At 47.4% G+C, this 22,182-nt stretch overlaps 1 protein-coding gene across 2 annotated transcripts in view; it reads right to left on the reverse strand.

Moving 5' to 3' along the window:
* Positions 1–2,937: 2,937 nt before the first annotated feature.
* LOC130109993 (CD9 antigen-like) overlaps positions 2,938–22,182 on the reverse strand; it is a 39,235-nt gene continuing 19,990 nt past the window's right edge. For both annotated transcript variants that reach the window (XM_056276953.1, XM_056276954.1), the window contains exons 2-8: positions 16,935–17,037; positions 11,675–11,772; positions 10,668–10,742; positions 10,388–10,489; positions 10,004–10,093; positions 4,426–4,509; positions 2,938–3,360 (exon numbers count right to left, since the gene is read on the reverse strand). In XM_056276953.1, the coding sequence (XP_056132928.1) occupies positions 3,295–3,360; positions 4,426–4,509; positions 10,004–10,093; positions 10,388–10,489; positions 10,668–10,742; positions 11,675–11,772; positions 16,935–17,037 (618 nt within the window). In that variant the 3' untranslated portion in view covers positions 2,938–3,294. The remainder of the gene's footprint in view (positions 3,361–4,425; positions 4,510–10,003; positions 10,094–10,387; positions 10,490–10,667; positions 10,743–11,674; positions 11,773–16,934; positions 17,038–22,182) is intronic.

Raw genomic sequence — 22,182 nt, forward strand, 5'->3', positions numbered from 1 at the left:
CTCTAGTTTGAGAAACAGACGCCTCACAGGTCCCCAACTGGCATCTTCATTAAATAGTACCCGCAAAACACCAGTGTCAACATCTACAGTGAAGAGGCGGCTGCGGGATTCTGGGCTTCAGGGCAGAGTGGCAAAGAAAAAGCCATATCTGAGACTGACCAATAAAAGAAAAAGATTAAGATGGGCAAAAGAACACAGACATTGGACAGAGGAAGACTGGAAAAAAGTGTTGTGGACGGATGAATCCAAGTTTGAGGTGTTTGGATCACAAAGAAGAACGTTTGTGAGACGCTGAACAAATGAAAAGATGCTGGAAGAATGCCTGACGCCATCTGTTAAGCATGGTGGAGGTAATGTGATGGTCTGGGGTTGCTTTGGTGCTGGTAAGGTGGGAGATTTGTACAGGGTAAAAGGGATTCTGAATAAGGAAGGCTATCACTCCATTTTGCAACGCCATGCCATACCCAGTGGACAGCGCTTGATTGGAGCCAATTTCATCCTACAACAGGACAATGACCCTAAACACACCTCCAAATTGTGCAAGAACTATTTAGAGCAGAAGCAGGCAGCTGGTATTCTATCGGTAATGGAGTGGCCAGCGCAGTCACCAGATCTGAACCCCATTGAGCTGTTGTGGGAGCAGCTTGACCGTATGGTACGCAAGAAGTGCCCATCCAACCAATCCAACTTGTGGGAGCTGCTTCTGGAAGCGTGGGGTGCAATTTCTCCAGATTACCTCAACAAATTAACAGCTAGAATGCCAAAGGTCTGCAATGCTGTAATTGCTGCAAATGGAGGATTCTTTGACGAAAGCAAAGTTTGATGTAAAAAAAAATCTTATTTCAAATACAAATCATTATTTCTAACCTTGTCAATGTCTTGACTCTATTTTCTATTCATTTCACAACATATGGTGGTGAATAAGTGTGACTTTTCATGGAAAACACAAAATTGTTTGGGTGATCCCAAACTTTTGAACGGTAGTGTATATATATATATATATTTATAGTGAGTGTTTTGCTAAATACCGTATTGTTCCGAATATAAGACGACCCTGATTATAAGACGACCCCCCCCTTTTCAAGACTCATTTTTGGAAAAATACTTTTTGAAGAGCAAATATTGGTTTTATAAAGAAAAACATATTTGAAAATAATGATAATAAAAACACATTGAATAAAACAAGGTAGTCTGTTTAACAACTTTTAAATAAAATTATTTTTTCAATATATTTTAGATGAAATTGTCAAATTTAAATAAAAAAATGTAAATACATTTGTAAATGAATGACTTATGGTATTTAAATAGCATACAAATGAAAATAAACTGTAGTCTATTGAGACTATCCATCTCATAGTGAAAAAATAACCATTTCAACATTTCAATAACTGCATTAACCATCGAAGTGGTCTAATTTTAGAACGGTCTTGAAACAAATCTGACTCAGTGAGAATGTATATTGACATTCAAAAGTCTAGACCTCGAATGTAAGACGACCCCCACTTTTTCATACTTATTTCCAGGGTAAAAACCCCGTCTTATATTCAGAACAATACGGTAGCTACCTATCATACATCACATATATCATATATCAGAATATTCTATTACTGTTAAGCCGACTATGAATATTAAAATACGTCAGACCATGTGTCCTGTACCATAGCTACATGTATGACGTTTTCAGCAACAAAAAAGGCGTGGAAATCAGTTTGGTATTCAGCGAGTTATGATTACATTACACTGAGTGGAGCGGGTGACCGGTCCAAGATGGCGGCCCCACGGCTCGTCAGCGCCAATAGGCAGTAGCGGTCGATGCGGCGTCTACTCTTTATATGTCTATGGTAGAGGCTAGTTCCTATCAATGCAGAGAACGGTCAACTGTGCATGCGCAAGTACTCGTTGCCTCCGTTGTTTGGGTAGGTTAAGGTTAGGGCGGGGTTAGGGTTAAAGTTAGCTATTCAGACGCAGAGTAGGGGTGGGTCTTCCTAGAATCCTAGCGCCTGGATGCTACGCGGGGCGTGTGCAGGCACGGTAGAGGCATTTCGCGCATGCTCAGTGGACCGTTCTCTACTCCCATTTCCGTTCTCTGCATCGATGGGAACTAGCCTCTACCCTTTTATTTTTGAGAACGTTGAAGCGTTTGCATTGTGCCATGCTGGCTTATTAAGCGTGTCACAGCCAACACTGCGTTGAGGGTGACAGGTCACTATCATCAGCATAGTGTGAATGTCAGAGTCACGGTGAGATTTGTAGACAGACATGAATGGTAAAGAACAAACTGATGTTTGCACGGATCTTCCATCTTTTTAATACAGCAACCTGGCTCAAGGCTTCGAGTTAAATACTCAAAATAACAACCAAGTCCAATCTTTATTAGTCATTTTTTATTTGGCATCTTAAAAACCAACGTATTTGCATAAAGATCTTTCACTCTGTATTTATAAAAATGAAGCGTCTCTTCAAACTTTTAAATTAAGACAGTTACACGTCGCTTTAGGAATGGGCAAAGTAAAAAGAATCATACAGTAAAAAAAACAAAAAGCAAAACAAAACCAAAAAAAAACACAATTTATTTGCTTAGAAAAAAAGCCTACTGGATTATACATCACAGGTAGCCCTAAAAGCATCTGGCTTTTACGCAGCCAAATTCAACAAAGTGAAAGACACTGCCGAGTGTTTTCCAGTCGTCCCAAAACAGACCGGTGTAAAATGAATAATACAGGGCTGAACATACATTTCCTCAACGTTACTCTAGACAGCAGCGAAGCCATTATCGATCGGTACCTTAATGTGCCATATAAATAGTAGTTTTGCATGAGGACGTATTCTTCAAAATGGGTCCATAGGCAGGAATAATCATTAAAATTTGGGTACCGGGCTGAAAATATGCAGGTGGAGCGCGTATAATCCTTAATAATGTAGAGACATTTATATGGGTAAGACTCGGGTTCCCTAAAATCCTAACACAAAGATCCTTTTATTTAATTTACACGGAGGAACAAAAACAACCTTTACAAAAAACAAAACACTAGCCTCATGGTAAGATCCTATGTATGACCCCGACTGGAAAATACACAAGCACCACGCAGGCTCCATACCATCACAGGTTACTTTGTCCATCTAGTATGGAGCCGAGGACTGAACTACTAGATTATTATTACAAAGTACTGGATTACAACTGAAATACTATTGTAAACTACACAGGGAATGGTAAAGCAGGGAACTCAGTGATATGGACAGGTGGGTTAATGGCACATGGTGGATTTCTTCAGTTTGTGTTATTGTGATGTGTATTCAGACAAAGTCCCTGGACCTCTTAATGGCACAGCAAAGGAGCATGCTGAAGATCATTCCAAAGATCTAGAGGAGGAAAAAATAGAGGAGGAGACAAGTTTACTCTTATCTGAATTGGTGCAAACTCACTGCTAAATTTAAAAAGCCTCCAGTTTGTCATCTGATGCCACGTCATTTGAAAACGCATCTTTCTTTCTCTGTTTCGGCCTTCTATTCAAACCGCGGTTTCTCAGCTTATGTGTCCATTCAGTTACATTACTGGACACTGGAGGTTTACCTTAATTCGTATGCATCTCCTACAGTAGGCTTTAGTATATATAGTGCAAAGCAAGTATACTATGACTTTAATCTTAAAGCCTTATCCCTTTAGAGATGCTCATAGGGCCATAATATTTTGTAAATGTTCTTTCTTTTTTTTTTTTGTATTTTCTCCCCAATTGTACCTGGCCAATCACCCCGTTTCTCTGAGCTGTCCCGGTCGCTGCTCCACCCCTTCTGCCGATCCGGGGAGGGCTGCAGACTACCACATCTCCTCTGATACATGTGGAGTTGCCAGCCGCTTCTTTTCACCTGACAGTGAGGAGTTTTGCCAGGGGGACGCAGCATGTGGGAAGATCACGCTATTCCCCCCCCCCCCCCCAACAGGTGCCCCAACTGACCAGAGGAGACGCTAGTGCAGTGACCAGGACACATACCCACATCCGGCTTCCCACCCGCAGACATGGCCAATTGTGTTTGTAGGGACGCCCAACCAAGCCGGAGGTAATGCGGGGATTCGAACTGGTGACCCCCGTGTTGGTAGGCAACAGAATAGACCACTACGCTAACTGGATGCACCAGTAAATGTTCTATTATAAACCTCTCTCAAGATTTCAAAATGTGGCATCTCCAATACTCTTATTGCAACAAATATGAGCACCACATGACACACTGACAGTGGTTTTTAGCCAACTCACATTTCCATGTTCGAATGATCACTTGTTGCCAGAATAGATCTACTGCAGAAGCACATCTAACATATGGCCTTTGTTTTTCATCTTTCACAATGTGTGAGAAACGATCACCAGTCCTACTAATGAGAGATGACATCACAAGAGAGCCTTCTGTCAAATGATCAGTAAGAAGACCTACCATGATGACTCCGATGCCGATGCCCACTCCTCCGATGATGTGCAGTTTGCTGTTGAACACTTCATCGATGGCAACAGGACAGCTCTGAGGAGGTAGAGGAGGGACAGGGAGCCACGTCACATGTTTTTTTTTTTTTTTTTTTTGGATTTTCCCCCTTTTTCTCCCCAATTGTATCTGGCCAACCTCACTCTTCTGAGCCATCCTGGTCGCTGCTCCACCCCTTCTGTTGATCCGGGGAGGACTGCAGACTACCACATGCCTCCTCCGTTACGTGTGGAGTTGCCATCCGCTTCTTTTCACCTGACAGTGAGGAGTTTCACCAGGGGGACGTAGCACGTGGGAGGATCACGCTATTCCCCCCCAGTTCCCTCTCCCCCAGAACAAGCGCCCTGACCGACCAGAGGAGGCGCTAGTGCAGCTACCAGGGCACATATCTGCATCTGGCTTCCCACCCACAGACACGGCCAATTGTGTTTGTAGGGACGCCCAACCAGGCTGGAGTTAATACGGGGATTCAAACCGGCGATCCCCATGTTGGTAGGCAACGGAATAGACCACTACACTACCCGGACACCCTAGTAAGTAGTATATCTTTAAAGCTGCTACAAGGAAATTTTCACTGATTATTCATTAGTCTCAATTCAATTTTAATTTTATATGACCGATATATTCAAATGACCAATATATTCAAATATAAAATGATTCTACGTGTTCGTTTCCGGGTCGGATAAATCTGACCAGATGATTTGTGGCACACAGACTGGATTCATAGCCACAGTTAGAGATATATTACCTCATGGCTGTTTGTCTTGAAAACAGCTGCTTTAACAATACACCGCCACATCTCACCATTTTCTTCAAAAAAAAAAAAAAAAAAACCCCCCAAAAAAAAAAAAACAAAAAAAACAAACTTGCTGCAAGAGGGTGCTGAAGAGCGTGTTGAACTAAGACAAACCAAGTCTCTAGCTTCTTTTAAATCTCCTTTCAAAACTGTTCTTTTAATGAAAGCTTTTACAAATATTTGATATTTGTTTTTATTTATTAATACTGTTTTTATTTTTACTCTTATTTTTGTCTTCTGGTTTTATTTTTTGTAAATTACTTTGTAACATTGTTTTAGAAAAGTGCTATATAAATAAAGTTATTATTATCTTTGTGGCAGGAGGCAATGCATATGAGAAATTAAGTTGTTCCTCTAGGAAACATTACCGCTTTTGTCCACAAGGGTGTCAAAGAAAATCCAAATCTCCTCATTGCAGCTGGTAGCCGGATGTCAGAATCAGAATCAACTTTATTGGCTAAGTGTGCTTATGCATACGAGGAATTCAAATCCGCTGATATCATATCGTTATCGTCTTATCTATAAACACGTGATAAAGCTGCTTTTGCAGCTTTATCACGTGTTTATACAAGAGTTTATCACGCGTTTATACAATAGAGTTTCATTTTTGTTGTAGCACCAAAGTCTCTGCAATGAAAAAAATAATTTCAAGTGTTGTGACTTTTCTTTTACGTCAGTTTCCACATTTAGAATCGAGGAGCAGAACACAGAACGAACGAGACAACGCTGACTTCCGTTTAGTCAGTTTGTTCTTCAGATAACAGAGTGGACAAATACATCTGATATATGAAGGCTTTGGATGCAGCAACACAATTCTTCCTGCCATTTTCTTTTCTACATGGACACCATGTTCCTCCTAGAAGGATGGCAGACTCCCAATTGGTCCATCTCCACCAGGAAGAGCTCTCTGCTCGAGTGCCAAGTCAGTTGTGTTGAAGGCAAACACCTGTCGTTTGTATTATTAATGGTCGAAACTAGAAGCTTCTCCCCTCTAATTACTGTATCAAGGTCTTCCTGGTACAAGTACTTTCAGCTTACAGTTTCTCACTGACAACTTGACATGAGCAGGCAGGATGACCTCTCTCTTTTGCTACTCTTCTTTTATGTTGTGCCAGGTACACATGTATGTATACACACACACCCACACAATCTCCCTCCAACCCTTTTTCGGTTGGTGTGTGTCTTCCTAAAGCTTGGGTCCTCTACCAGAAGCCTGGGAATTTGAGGGTTCTATGCAATATCTTAGCTGTTCCTAGTACTGCACTCTTCTGGACAAAGACCTCAGATTTGTTTCTGGAATCTGCTGGAGCCACTCTCCCAGTTTGGGGGGTGGGGTCACAGCCCCAAGTGCTCCTATTACCACTGGGACTACTGTGGATTTAGCCTTCCACATTCAATCTGGTGTAATACATACATACATATACATATATATACATATATATATATATATATATATATATATATATATATATATATACACTACCGTTCAAAAGTTTGGGATCACATTGAAATGTCCATATTTTTGAAGGAAAAGCACTGTACTGTTCAATGAAGATAACTTTAAACTAGTCTTAACTTTAAAGAAATACACTCTATACATTGCTAATGTGGTAAATGACTATTCTAGCTGCAAATGTCTGGTTTTTGGTGCAATATCTACATAGGTGTATAGAGGCCCATTTCAAGCAACTATCACTCCAGTGTTCTAATGGTACAATGTGTTTGCTCATTGGCTCAGAAGGCTAATTGATGATTAGAAAACCCTTGTGCAATCATGTTCACACATCCGAAAACAGTTTAGCTCGTTACAGAAGCTACAAAACTGACCTTCCTTTGAGCAGATTGAGTTTCTGGAGCATCACATTTGTGGGGTCAATTAAACGCTCAAAATGGCCAGAAAAAGAGAACTTTCATCTGAAACTCGACAGTCTATTCTTGTTCTTAGAAATGAAGGCTATTCCATGCGAGAAATTGCTAAGAAATTGAAGATTTCCTACACCGGTGTGTACTACTCCCTTCAGAGGACAGCACAAACAGGCTCTAACCAGAGTAGAAAAAGAAGTGGGAGGCCGCGTTGCACAACTGAGCAAGAAGATAAGTACATTAGAGTCTCTAGTTTGAGAAACAGACGCCTCACAGGTCCCCAACTGGCATCTTCATTAAATAGTACCCGCAAAACACCAGTGTCAACATCTACAGTGAAGAGGCGGCTGCGGGATTCTGGGCTTCAGGGCAGAGTGGCAAAGAAAAAGCCATATCTGAGACTGACCAATAAAAGAAAAAGATTAAGATGGGCAAAAGAACACAGACATTGGACAGAGGAAGACTGGAAAAAAGTGTTGTGGACGGATGAATCCAAGTTTGAGGTGTTTGGATCACAAAGAAGAACGTTTGTGAGACGCAGAACAAATGAAAAGATGCTGGAAGAATGCCTGACGCCATCTGTTAAGCATGGTGGAGGTAATGTGATGGTCTGGGGTTGCTTTGGTGCTGGTAAGGTGGGAGATTTGTACAGGGTAAAAGGGATTCTGAATAAGGAAGGCTATCACTCCATTTTGCAACGCCATGCCATACCCAGTGGACAGCGCTTGATTGGAGCCAATTTCATCCTACAACAGGACAATGACCCTAAACACACCTCCAAATTGTGCAAGAACTATTTAGAGCAGAAGCAGGCAGCTGGTATTCTATCGGTAATGGAGTGGCCAGCGCAGTCACCAGATCTGAACCCCATTGAGCTGTTGTGGGAGCAGCTTGACCGTATGGTACGCAAGAAGTGCCCATCCAACCAATCCAACTTGTGGGAGCTGCTTCTGGAAGCGTGGGGTGCAATTTCTCCAGATTACCTCAACAAATTAACAGCTAGAATGCCAAAGGTCTGCAATGCTGTAATTGCTGCAAATGGAGGATTCTTTGACGAAAGCAAAGTTTGATGTAAAAAAAATCTTATTTCAAATACAAATCATTATTTCTAACCTTGTCAATGTCTTGACTCTATTTTCTATTAATTTCACAACATATGGTGGTGAATAAGTGTGACTTTTCATGGAAAACACAAAATTGTTTGGGTGATCCCAAACTTTTGAACGGTAGTGTGTGTGTGTATATATATATATATATATATATATATATATATATATATATATCTCATTGTTTCATCCTCGATAGTGGCTCTGACACTCACTAACCTTTGGCCTCCATCTTTTTACTTATCGTACAGTCTCAGGCTGCTGGGCTTTGGGTGGAACCCTCTAGGCATTGTGAGGAATTTCCATGTCCTGATATCTGTGGCCTTTATATCCTCATTTGGTCTGCTTATTATTCCAGCTGGGTATCTGATGACTGGTAGGGCATATGTGTTGATGGTTTGGATCTTATTCTTCCCATTGAGCTGGTTCCTCAGGACCTGCCTCACTCTCTGGAGGTATTTGGCTGGAGCTGACCTCCTCATGGTTTCCATTTACCTGTGGAACACTCAGGTACTTGTTAAGTGTCCTGTATGTCTGTTATCCTGCCATCTGGTAATTCAACCCCTTCAGTCCTCATCACCTTTCCTTTTTTTGCCACCATTCGACCGCACTTGTCCAGTGCGAATGACATCCCAATGTCGTCGTTGTAGATCCTGGGGGGCCCTCTTTCTGATGTACTCATGGATGTTCCTTGTTTCATTATTTTGAGGATGAAACAAAGAACATCTAGGAGTACATGACAAAGAGGGCCCTCCAGGACGAACTACTGAGAGAGTACCCCAGGCAGCAGAAGACATAGTGGGGAAGAACAGGAGGTATCACGGATGACCATGCCCCTCCATGGGATTTACCATCAACAGAGAAGACGTAGCTGATAGAGAAATCCTAGCAGTGGCTAGAAAAGGCTGGACTGAAGGACAGCACAGACGTTCTGATCATAGCAGCACAAGAACAGGCACTCGGCACCAGATCGGATGAAGCAGGGGTCTACTACACCAGACAAGACCCAAGAGGCAGGCTGCGCAAAGATGCCCCTGAGACAGTCCAACACTTAGTAGCAGGGTATAAAATGCTAGCTGGGTAAATGTACACTGAAAGGCATAACCAAGTAGCTGGGATAGTGTACAGGAATATCTGTACTGAAACCAGACTTGAAGTCCCCAAGTCAAATGGGAGACACCGCCAAAGGTGGTTGAGAATGGCAGAGCTAAGATCCCATGGGACTTCAAGTTCCAGACTGATTAGCAGGTGACTGGCTAACCAACCAGACATTGTGATGGTTGACAAGGAAAAGAAGACAGTAGTAGTGATCGATGTAGCAATCCCGAGCAACGGCAGCATCAGGAAGAAAGAGCATGAGAAGCTAGAGAACTACCAAGGGCTGAAGGAAGAACTAGATCGGGTGTGGAAGGTGAAATTCACAGTAGTCCCAGTGGTAATAGGAGCACTAGGGGCTGTGACCCCCAAACTGGGAGAGTGGCTCCAGCAGATTCCAGGAACAACATCTGAGGTCTCTGTCCAGAACAGTTCGGTCCTAGGACAAATGACATCTGTGTTACTACATACCATGTTTAACTGTAATAGTTTGGTTCCAGTTGGAAAGCTGAAGCATGAAGGCCTCAAATGTCGCTGATGCTGCCATGACAACCAAATACCTCAAATATTTTCCCTTTAATTCTTTTGGTTGTGACAAATGTTTCCATTTTATACAATTTCTTTTTTTTTTTTAAAAACACTGCCATGTAATGTGACCTGTCATCTTTATTACCGTTGTGATGAGGACCTCCAATCCCTCCTTCTTTGGGCAGATGTCTTTGGCAGCATCAATCACCGTCCCCGTGGGTCCGCAGCAGTTCAACTGGGTCAAGGAAACAAGGACAACACAGCTTTAATTCCACTTAGAGAGGACACCAGATTTGGCAGGTTAAAAGGAGCCGATGGTGGTGTGTGTTAAATAGCATCTTTCATTTATTCAAGCAACATTTGTTCAACACCAGCAAGTTGCTAAAAGTTCAAATCAAACTTAGAAGACATTTGGTATGGGAGTGTCAGACTTGATTTTGAAAGAATGCTTGATCATCATCAGCAAACAAACTGATTATCCAGGAACATTTTGAATTAGATGAGTGTGTGCCTGTGTGTGTTCTCTCACCCCAAAGTGGATGAGACGCAGGGTCTCCTTCAGAGCCTCCTGTTTGGTGTTTTTGTAGTTGTTGTATGTCTGCTTATAGAACTCTGTCACCTCCTCCACTACCTGGAAAGAGAAATCAACCAAGCGAGATAAGAGGAGCGGGAGTCAGGGAGTGATGGGAAGAGGAAAACAGAGAGGGGAGGGTATGGTTAAATGAAGACAGAGACCGAAACAGTCAAGTTAATTATGAACCCATTGCATACCAACCAGAATTATAACCATGTGTGTGTGTTTTCCTTACTCGGTCTCTGTTGGAGAGGCCCCAGATCCCAGCGGCCACCTCAACAGCAAAGATGAGAAGCAGGAAGAAAAAGAACTAGACGGGAAAGACAAAAGACAAACTGGTCATGCTATCTGCTGTGAGAGTGGGTGCCTCTGGCATGGGCGTCGTAGGGAACATAAATGCCGGTGCCACTGGGTGGGGAGCCGGTAGGGGCAACATGTCACACCACTGCAATTAGAAACTCCTACAGGTGGTTGGGTGCCTGTAAGGCTGCGGTGTGGACACGAGGATGGCACGTAGTAAGTAGTCCAACGCCCTTCCCAATCACGGTAGGGGCTGTGCAGTGGTGGGACTGTAGGAGAACAGGGAATTGGAAAAGCCGACTTGGGAGAAATTCAAAACCAACCAAAACAAAAACAGTAACTGCATTAAGGGATTGTATATTTCAAGTGGATTAACCTGGTTGATTCATTTCATGGTTAAGAGCAGCTGGCTGTGATGTTTTGCACCATCTACCATCTTTTTTGGGGGGGATTCCCCCCCCTTTTCTCCCCAATTGTATTTGGCCAATTACCCCACTCTTCCGAGCCGTCCCGGTCGCTGCGTCAGCCTCTCTGCCGATCTGGGAAGGGTTGCAGACTACCACATTCCTTCTCCGATATATGTGGAATCGCCAGCCATTTCTTTTCACCTGACAGTGAGAAGTTTCACCAGGGGGACGTAGCACATGGGAGGATCATGCTATCCCCCCCAGTTCCCCCTACCTCCAAAATAAGTGCCCCCACCAACCAGAGGAGGTGCTGGTGCAGTGACCAGGACATACCCACATCCGGGCTTCCCACCCGCAGACGCTGCCAATTGTGTCTGTAGGAATGCCCGACCAAGCCGGAGGTAACACGGGGATTCGAACCGCTGATCCCCATGTTGGTAGGCAACGGAATAGACCGCCACGCCACCCGGACGCCCCCTAAAAGCATCTTTAAAGTACCAATCAGACAGTGAGAATGTCTGATTGACTGACTCACCAATCCCAGCATGCATGGTGACTCCTTGATGGCTCCGCAGCATCCCAGGAAGCCCACAACCATCATCAGAGCACCCGCCGCGATCAGGATGTACACACCTACACACACATGATAAAAACACACAGCATGTTTAAAAACGGACTCAGAGCAGAAAATGACAGAGTATTTGCAAAGTAATTATCCTACGCCTGTCTCCTTCAAATGCTAACTAACATGAGAGCGAGAGGAAGCCGGTTGGGAAATAAAGCCTTTTAGTTTCAGCTCAGCATTTCACTGGGAGTGACGAAGGAAGAAGGACAGGATGAGGAATGAGTATAGTAGAGGGACAGCTCGGGTCGGACGGTTTGGAGACAAAGCAAGAGAGGCCAGATTGAGATGGCTTGGACATGTGTGAAGGAGAGATGCTGGGTATACTGGGGGAAGGATGCTGAATATGGAGCTGCCAGGGAAGAGGAGAAGAGGAAGGCCAAAGAGGAGGTTTATGGAGGGAGGACACGCAGGTGACTGGTGTGACAGAAGAAGATGCAGAGGACAGGAAGAGATGGAAACAAAGGATCCGCTGTGGCGCCCCCTAATGCGAGCAGCCGAAAGTAGTAGTAGTAGTTCTGCTCAGCGTAGCATATTCTGCCGAGGACAAACCACCAAATCGCTGAAAGGGTTGAAAAGGCCCACAAATTAAAACGCGACTAGTCCCACAGTCAACAACACAAGAGGCTAGGCTTGGTGTTGCTTTTGTCGTCTCCGAGTGTGGTTTTCAGTGTTCCAAGTACCATCAAGCAAAACCTCATCAAGCAGGGTGACTGACATGACACCAGCCACAAAAGACAACACTTTATGGACACGACCAAGCTCCGGCCGGCATTTCATGTTCACTGATGTGGTTTTCGCAGTTACGAGTCATGTTGCCTCTGCACGATTTCTGCAAACGTAAGAACTACGGACGGATGGCGTGCCGTAATGCCTGCAGGGCCGACGCCGAGGGGGGAAAAAACGGGCATGAAACACGCTCGCACGTCTCTCCGGTGCTTTCTCTCCAGCAGTTATTAAAATGTTTGTCATTTCAAACCAGCCCTCTGGTGCCCGACTGCCCACTTCACTTCTCGGCTCGATGGAAAAGAAATACAGAAGAAAGGAGGGAGGGAGGGAGGCAGTGCTTCTGTCACAGCTCTTGTGAGAAAAAAGGAAGGGAAAACAAAAAAGTCAAGAAACAAAGGCACCTCAGTCTACAAACAAAAGAATCAAGGCTGTGTGTGTGTGTGTGTGTGTGTGTGTGTGTGTGTGTGTGTGTGTGTGTGTGTGTGTGTGTGTGTGTGTGTGTGTGTGTGTGTGTGTGTGCCAGCCTAGAAAAATGGCCTTGATGGGAACAAACTTTGGCCTCATCTGCCCTGCCCTCCACACAATACTACCATTATAATCTGTATGTGTGTGTGTGTGTGTGTGTGTGTGTGTGAGAGAGAGAGAGACTGGTTCAGCTGGATTCGGCTGCCTACTCGCAGAATGTAACACACATTATGAATTGGGGAGAGCAGGCCAGCATGGCCCAAATCGAGACTCGTGTAGCTGCTGCAGTTTAACTGTTAACCCTCCCGATGAAGGTGCACCGTGCAACCGGTCAAGTCAACTGGAGAAAGAAAATGCAAAGAAAGAATTGATTTCTTTGGGCTCAATTTTTACCGACAAGTCTTTGACTCCCCCTCCCCCCACTTTTTTTCTTCCCAATTTTATCCAGCTAATTACCCATCTCTTCCAAGTCGCTGCTCCACCCCCTCTGCCGATAATATTAATAATAATATTAATGATTTCATTGATATAGCACTTCCGGTCCGAATTCCGATCTGACTTGCCAATCCGGGGAGGGCTGCAGACTACCACATGCCTCCTCCCTTACATGTGGAGTCGCCAGCCACTTCTTTTCACCTGACAGTGAGGAGTTTCACCAGGGGGAACGTAGCACCTGGGAGGATCACACTATTCCCCCCAGTTCCCCTTCCCCCCTGAACAGGCGCCCCGACCGACTGGAGGCGGCGCTAGTGCAGCGACCAGGACATGTACCCACATCCGGCTTCCCACCCGCAGACACGGCCGATTGTGTCTGTAGGGATGCCCGACCAAGCCGGAGGTAAAACAGGGATTCGAACCAGCAATCCTCGTGTTGGTAGGCAACAGAATAGACTGCTACGCTACCCGGACTTCCCTAAAAGAGGATTAAAACCCACCCGCAGACACGGCCAATTGTGTCTGTAGGGACGCCCGACCAAGCCGGAGGTAACGGACTCGAACCGGCGATCCCCGTGTTGGTAGGCAACGGAATAGACTGCTACGCCTCCCGGGCGGCCTGACAAGTCCTTTTTGCTACACTTTCTGCCAAAGAGCCTAAATGCCATTACACTTGCAAAATGAAGAGATTAAAAACCAAATAAAAGTGTGACATTGACACCTGCAGGATTGTTGCAGATATTCTGAAACTACTTCCTCCTAGCTGCTGGTACCAGATACTTCCTCCTAGCTGCTGGTACCAGATCCTTCCTCCTAGCTGCTGGTACCAGATCCTTCCTCCTAGCTGCTGGTACCAGATCCGTCATCGTTTTATGCTTACGCGATGCCTACTCAACCTTAATAGCCCGTTGTGCATCAGCTGTGGGCTTGGTTGGCATGTTGCCCTTCTCTTCAGCAGCAGCTGACCATGTTCAGAATTCTAACTCATCCCTCCTTTATTCCTGATCTGGACCGGGGTAGAGGAAGAGGAGGAAGAGCCATGTCCGTTGAGGTTAGCCATGCTGGCATTTGCATCGATTCGGGTCGTATCAGGTTTTCACCGGAATTCACCCCGGAATAGGTGCACTCTGAAGGACAAAAGTGACAAAGCTGGTGGTGAGCGAAGCCAGAGTCTTATCTCCTCAGGAATGGGGCCACGGCCACAGAGGCAGCTAACCAGCATATTTTGTTTTTTCAAGTGCAGCTCTCTGTTCCATGTAGAGGCAGTTTATGGCAAATGGCTCGCTGAAATCAGCCCAGGCCTAACCGACAACATGCGCACTACTTATGCTGCGCTCCGGACAACTCGGATATCGAGATTTTCCGACTTCCTACACAGTAAAATCCTGAGTGTTAACTTCCCGAGTGTTAATTTAACTCCGAGAGTGTACAAATGGACCCGAAAGGATCCATTTGTACACTCTCAGAGTTAAATTAACACCCAGTTTTTTACTGTGTACTAGAAAAAGTACAATGGAACGCCACTCACAGTCGGAATTCCTACTTGTAAACTCGGGGCAAATCCATAAATCCCGACTTCACGGAGAAGCAGTTGTGTGACGTCACACAACAATGGCAGCGCCCATGGAGGTGCACAGTGTTAATGGTAAACCATCAGTTAATGCGACATAGAGTATTGTAGTGAATTCAGGAGGCAGCCGGGGACCGCCGCAGCTGGGACGCGAACCCGGGTGTCCCGCACCATGGGCGAGTACATTAACCAGTCGACTAAAGGGTCCGACCCGTTAGCCAACGGGCTAGCGAGTCTAGTCATCTGTGGTCGTTACAGTATATTTACCTGTATTTAATTACGGTAATACCTACTGTTATATAGTAAAACCTGTTCTGCATGTAAATTAATGTCAAAACATGCCGACAGTGTTATCGTCGACATATTTTTGTTATGGTAAACAATCTCTGAAAGTTATCTCTTACTCCTCTGGTGCTGTTTATCTGTAGGAGCAGCTGCACTGCCGACAGTTCAGTTGCTGGCACACCAGCTTATCACGCTCAGCCATGTGTTTTTGTGCACGTTTGGCGTCGTGCACCTGGAACAATCGGAGGTTGGAAATTGGAAATTCCAACTGGGGAAATTCCGACCTCGGACTTTGAACGGAACGCAGTACTGGCTCACTCTCCCCTGGTCCTCCTAAACAACACAGCCCTGACTGAAGGAGTGCCCTGTCGTCATAGCAACAAAACACAGCGACTTGTTGAACTCCATCAGGAACACGCCCCCCCCCCCCCCCGTTTCTCTTCCACCGTCTCCGCGTCTGCTGTGGACCTGTATCCCCACAGTTTGTAGACCTGTATCTTCACAGTTTGTTTGGACCTTCCACCGTCTCCCACAGCCCGTTTCTATTTAGGACGCGTGCCGCAGCCAATGCATCACCGGCTTCCCCTGAAATGTCGCAACAGTTGAGCGAGACGGCCAACAACAGCCAAAGGAATCGCTACTCGTTAAAACACAACTGGCACGGGCCGTAAATATTGAAACCACGGTAACAGCACCAACAGGGCGGTGGTATCCAACAATGCGTCATGGAGGATCAACGTGCCCAGGCTTTAATCCCAATCACACATCAGATGAGGGAGAGGACCCCCCCGCTCCACTTTCTCTCCCCAGTTGTATCCGGCCAACTACCCCACTCTTCCAAGCCGTCTCGGTCGCTGCTCCACCCCCCTCTGCCGATCCGGGGAGGGCTGCAGACTACCACACACCTCCTCCGATACATGTGGCGTCGCCAGCCGCTTCTTTTCACCTGACAGGGAGGAGTTTCGCCAGGGGGACGTAGCGTGTGGGAGGATCTATCCCCCCCCCCAGTACTCCCTCCCCTCCCCCCTGAACAGGCGCCCCAACCGACCAGAGGAGGCGCTAGTGCAGCGACCAGGACACATACCAACATCCAGCTTCCCACCCGCAGACACAGCCGATTGTGTCTGTAGGGACACCCGACCAAGCCGGAGGTAACACCGGGATTCAAACCAGCGATCCCCGTGTTGGTAGGCAACAGAACAGACCGCTACGCTACCCGGACTTCCCTAAAAGAGGATTAAAACAGACAGATGAGTGCATGAGTCACTACATGTTTAAATGTGTGGTGTAGATTGTTATTGGGTGGGATGGGGGGAGTGTGGTGCTGGAAAGAGGAAGGGGTGAGATGGTTATCGGGTGGGAAGGGGGGAGTGTGGTGCTGGAAAGAGGAAGGGGTGAGATGGTTATCAGGCGGGATGGGGCGAGTGTGGTGCTGGAAAGAGGAAGGGGTGAGCGAAAATAAGAGCTGTATGTAAAGCAAGCACGGGGAGGAGCGTCTCTTTAAACAAAGCAGATGTAAACAGTGAAGACGACGGGGTGGGGTGGGGAGGGCTTAGAGGGATTTTTGAGAAGTGAGACACACAGGTGAAGGCGGTATTGCTGAAGGGCGGAGTCAAGACTCAGGGCGGTGCTACAAAGGCAGTGTGCAAATCATAAACGGGCAATTTCACAATATCACAAAGGCCTTACCGGTGAAGAACACTGAGGGGGAGTCCTCTCCTTCAAACAGTCCTGCTGTCTTGGAGTCGAAACGCAGCCAGAGACCAACGGCAAGCACTCCTGTACCTGCAAGCTACACACACACACACACACACACACACACACACACACACACACACAAAAATATATATATATATATATAAATAAATAAAGCAAGGAATTTTTATTTTTTTGGGATTCCCCCCCCCCCCCCCATTGTACCTGGCCAATCACCCCACTCTTCCGAGCCGTCCCGGTCGCTGCTCCACCCCCTCTGCTCCACCCCGGGGAGGGCTGCAGACTACCACATGCCTCCTTCCATACACGTGGAGTCGCCAGCCGCTTCTTTCACCTGACAGTGAGGAGTTTCACCAGGGGGACGTCGCGCGTGGGAGGATCACGCTATTCCCTCCCAGTTCCCTCCCCCCTGAACAAGCTCCCCGACCGACCAGAGGAGGCGCTATAGTGCAGCGACCAGGACACACACCCACATCCGGCTCCCCACCTGCAAACACGGCTGATTGCTTCTGCAGGGACGCCCGACCAAGCCGGAGGCAACACGGGGATTCAAACTAGCGATCCCCGTGTTGGTAGGCAACGGAATAGACCGCCACACCACCCGGACGCCTAGGAAACTTTATTTTGACAACCCAAATAGCAGGTTTCTCCTGTTACATGAGGAAATGGTTTGTCCTCGGTCCATTCCCCTGGTCTTGTGAGCTCAGATATGGGAAATGAGGTTTGCCACAACAAACGTAACAGCAGCATGTGACCAAATGTGGCACAGCCACGGTTCTTCCCGGTGCGTTATGGCAGTCCCCTGTGGCTCATGAGAAGACGCCGTGGGGAAACAAAACAACAACAACAAGACGGAGTAGCTTCCAGCAGACGAGACAGTCACTGGAGCTTGACGTCTCCATTCCCCTGAGGAGAGGGTGTTGCACTATCAAGATGAAACCCGATCACAATGAAAAGATGATTTAAAAAAAAAGAAAGAAAAGAAAGCAACAGAGTGTGGGTGTGTGGAGAGGAAGGAGAGGAAGGCCGGGCTTGTGCCAGGTTAGAAAACAGAACTTCCCAACACAGGAAGCCGTGGAATCGGACCACCCCATGCTTCCTGGCGGGAACATCTGACGCCTGTCAGACGTGATGATCAGAGAGCCATTTAAACTCACAAAGCCACATAAACTCCCCTGCTCTCCCTCACCGGGGCTTCTACTCCCCTGTTATCCAAGAGGGGTGGCCACATCACATTTATTCCTTCACGGTAGTTTCAGAGGAGACTCAAGGCCACCCCCCCCCCTAAAAAAAAGAAAAATCTATACCTACCACTGTGATAAATCCCCTGCTAAAGATGAGTGACAAAATGGAAATGATAAGGACTAAAATCTTCAATAAGTTGGGGGCGTCTGGGCAGCATAGTGGTCTATTTAATTGCCAACCGACACAGGGATCGCCGGTTCGAATCCCCATGTTACCTCCGGCTTGTTCGGGATTCCCTACAGACACAATTGGCCGTGTCTGCGGGTGGGAGGCCGGATGTGGGTATGTGTCCTGGTCGCTGCACTAGCGCCTCCTTCTAGTTGGTCGGGGCACCTGTCCGGGGGGGGGGGGATAGCGTGACCCTCCCATGCGCTACATCCCCCCCGGCGAAACTCCTCACTGTCAGGTGAAAAGAAGCGGCTGGCGACTCCACATGTATCGGAGGAGGCATGTGGTAGCCTGCAGCCCTCCCCGGATCGGGAACAGCGACCGGGACGGCTCGGAAGAGTGGGGTAGTTGGCCGTATACAATTGGGGAGAAAAAAAAGGGGGGGGAACTCCTTCAATAAGTTATATTTTCGTGTAATCAAGGACCATCATGTCTCCCAAGCAGCCACCCTGACCAAATCGGTTTCCACCAGCCACAAATAATATAATTACTGAGCCGCCCGGTCCACACTCGTGCTTCCTTTAAGTCATGATCTGCTGCTCTGACATCTGTGTTGTGAAACCGTGTTGTGAGGGTGTAGGCTATATCGTGTCTGCGGTGGTTTGCATCTTGCCCCGACATGTCTCCAGCATCCTGTTGCAGTCCGTTAACCACAAGGAAGCAGCCTTACAAATTTAACCACAGCGGCCATGGGAAGCACAACACTGGCTTCAGTGTTCAACCATGTCCCATTTTCACAAACAGTATCGAGACCGAGCCGCCAGATAAGGAGAAACCATAGAAGACGAGACTAAGTCACCGTCTAACTCCCAATGCCCACATCGACTTGGAGTTACTGACTGAGGCCTTGTGGAGGCTCCATTTACTGCCAACCTGCGGTCGAGGGTCCAGCCTGGCCATGCCCAACGCCTTCATGACACCAGTCCAGGGTCCAGCCTGGCCATGCCCAACACCTTCATGACACCGGTCCAGGGTCCAGCCTGGCCATACCCAACGCCTTCATGACACCAGTCCAGGGTCCAGCCTGGCCATGCTCAACGCCTTCATGACACCAGTCCAGGGTCCAGCCTGGCCATGCCCAACGCCTTCATGACACCAGTCCAGGGTCCAGCCTGGCCATGCCCAGGGTCCAGCCTGGCCATGCCCAACACCTTCATGACACCGGTGAAACGGGAAGGCGATGACTTGAGGAGCATGCTGGGTGGTGCACGGCTCCTTTAGACTCTGGTCCACACATGATCTTCTTTGTATATAAGTGTAAGTGTCATTATATTTTACGTGTTGGCCAAACCTCATGTAGTGAAATCCTGCAAAGATAACAATCACCATCTCTTTTCTTTTTCACCGACATGAATAAAAATCCGGAGTCAAAACGGCGATCATTAGAATACGAAAAACTCAGAAAAGGTTTGAATCAGAATAACTGGGATCAGTAAACAAAGCTACACAGGGAAGACTTGGGGGAATGTGAATCTGCAGCCTGCAGCCGTGACCTATGGACACCTCCAAAAACTCCCCATCACACTTGAAACCCTTTTTTTTGGGGGGGGGTTCTCCCCCTTCCCCTTTTTCTACCCAATTGTCAATTGTATCAGGCCAATTACCCCACTCTTCCAAGTCATCCCGGTCGCTGCTCCACCCCCTCTGCCGATCCGGGGAGGGCTGCAGACTACCACGTCTCCTCCCATACATGTGGAGTTGCCAGCCGCTTCTTTTCACCTGACAGTGAGGAGTTTCACCAGGGGGACGTAGTGCATGGGAGGATCACGCTGTTCCCCCTCCCCTGACCAGGACACACACCCACATCCGGCTTCTCACCTGCAGACACGGCCAACTGTGTCTGCAGGGACGCCCGACCAAGCCGGAGGCAACATGGGGATTCGAACCGGCGATCCCCGTGTTGGTAGGCAAGGGAATAGACCCCTACGCTACCCGGACGCCCACTTAAAACCTTTTCCATTATCCAAGCCGCTTATCCCAACCGGGGTCACAGGATGCTGGAGCTTACCCCAGCAGTCACTGGGCGGCAGGGGGGGAGACACCCTGGACAGGCCGCCAGGCCATCACAGGGCCCACACACACACCTAGGGACAATTTAGTACAGCTGATTCACCTGACCTACATGTCCTTGGACTGTGGGAGGAAACCGGAGGACAGAAACAGCCTTCCCTAAAGTCACCAATGGCCTCCTCCTCTCCTCAGACTCCGGCCACCTCAGGATTCTCATCCTCCTTGGCCTCACTGCAGCTTGTTTTAAAACCGTTTTTTTTTCATGAAAAAAGAAGCAGCTTATTTTCAATGACACCTTGACTAAAAAGGGAACTGAATCAACTACCGTGCGGCTTGTCAAACTGCCTTTCAGAGACCCACGTGAGTCACCGGGGAGCAGATCGCAGGTATCAAGACAATGCGCTGAACACACTACACCTGTGGTATGTTTCTCACCACACCCAGTCATGCGTCATGACCCCCCAGCGGGTCCTGCGGCGTCAGCTGGGAGTTACCTCGGCACAGCGCTGTCAAGGCTCTGACTAACTTTTTCCCATCATGCCGGTTTCATGCGAGTGTGTCGTAACAGCGAGCCGTCATGGCGGTCACAGTTCGGGTGAAATAAAGGTGAGATTCGGGGCACGGCCAGCGACGGATGCAAGTCCTGACTTGGGAGGACATGCTGAGCAGCAGAGTTAAATCCTGCTCCGTGGTGTGCACGCGGGTTGGCTTTCTGACCGAACACCCCGCCAGCTGCCGTCATCAATAAGCCCCCCTTTGTTTGTTCAGATGCGTTTTCCCGTGCAGCCCCCCTCCACAATAAAGCTAACCAATCAGCAGTGACCGATGAACGCCGTTTATTCAGACCGAAGAAGCCGCTTTGCGCGAGTGTCGTGTTGGTAGTTGTCCAACACTGAAGGGAGGGGACGGTCAGTGTTTTAGAAAATCAAAATGTGGAAAGCGTCGTTTGAATATCAGCTAAGAATAAAGAACGAGAGCAGACGCGCATGATGGAATGAATTCTGGACTCCATATTACTGCAAAACTGGATCTCGTAATCCAGCTGGAGCGCCAAAGGCTGATCACACTCTAGTTGCTTCAGCCCACACACGTATACGGACATAACGTGGGTACTGACTGGGCTTCTTTCATGTTGGCGGAGAGTCGCTGGAAACCTTGATAGAAGACCTTGCATGATGTGTGATGGTATATTGTGTGGCAGGTGCACATGGTGCCTCTTTGCCTCCTCTCGGAAACTGGCTACTATAAAAGGTAAAAGCACCATGTCTCATCATGTCCAGAACTTCAAGTTAAGCTTATGATACTGACTGAACATGAAATCATCCATCCATCCATCATCTGAACCGCCTGTCCTGCTCTCAGGGTCACAGGGATGCTGGAGCCTATCCCAGCAGTCAATGGGCAGCAGGCGGGGAGACACCCTGGACAGGCCGCCAGGCCATCACACAGGGTTCACACATACACAGGGACAGTTTAGTACAGCCGATTCACCTGACCTACATGTCTTTGGACCATGGGAGGAAACTGGAGCCCCCGGAGGAAACCCATGCAGACACGGGGAGAACATGCACACTCCACACAGAGGACGACCCCGGGACGACCCCCAAGCTTGGACTACCCCGGGGCTCGAACCCAGGACCTTCTCGCTTGTGAGGCGACTGCGCTAACCACTGCACCACCGTGCCGCCAACATGAACTCAAAATAAGTCTTTTTGTCGTCTGTCTCACAGTTTAAACCAGGGGTGCCAGACTCATATTGGGTAGTGGTCTGGATTTGTTCAAATGCCGTACCCACTAC

The sequence above is a fragment of the Lampris incognitus genome, chromosome 3, assembly GCF_029633865.1.
Source record: "Lampris incognitus isolate fLamInc1 chromosome 3, fLamInc1.hap2, whole genome shotgun sequence".
NCBI lineage: Eukaryota > Metazoa > Chordata > Actinopteri > Lampriformes > Lampridae > Lampris > Lampris incognitus.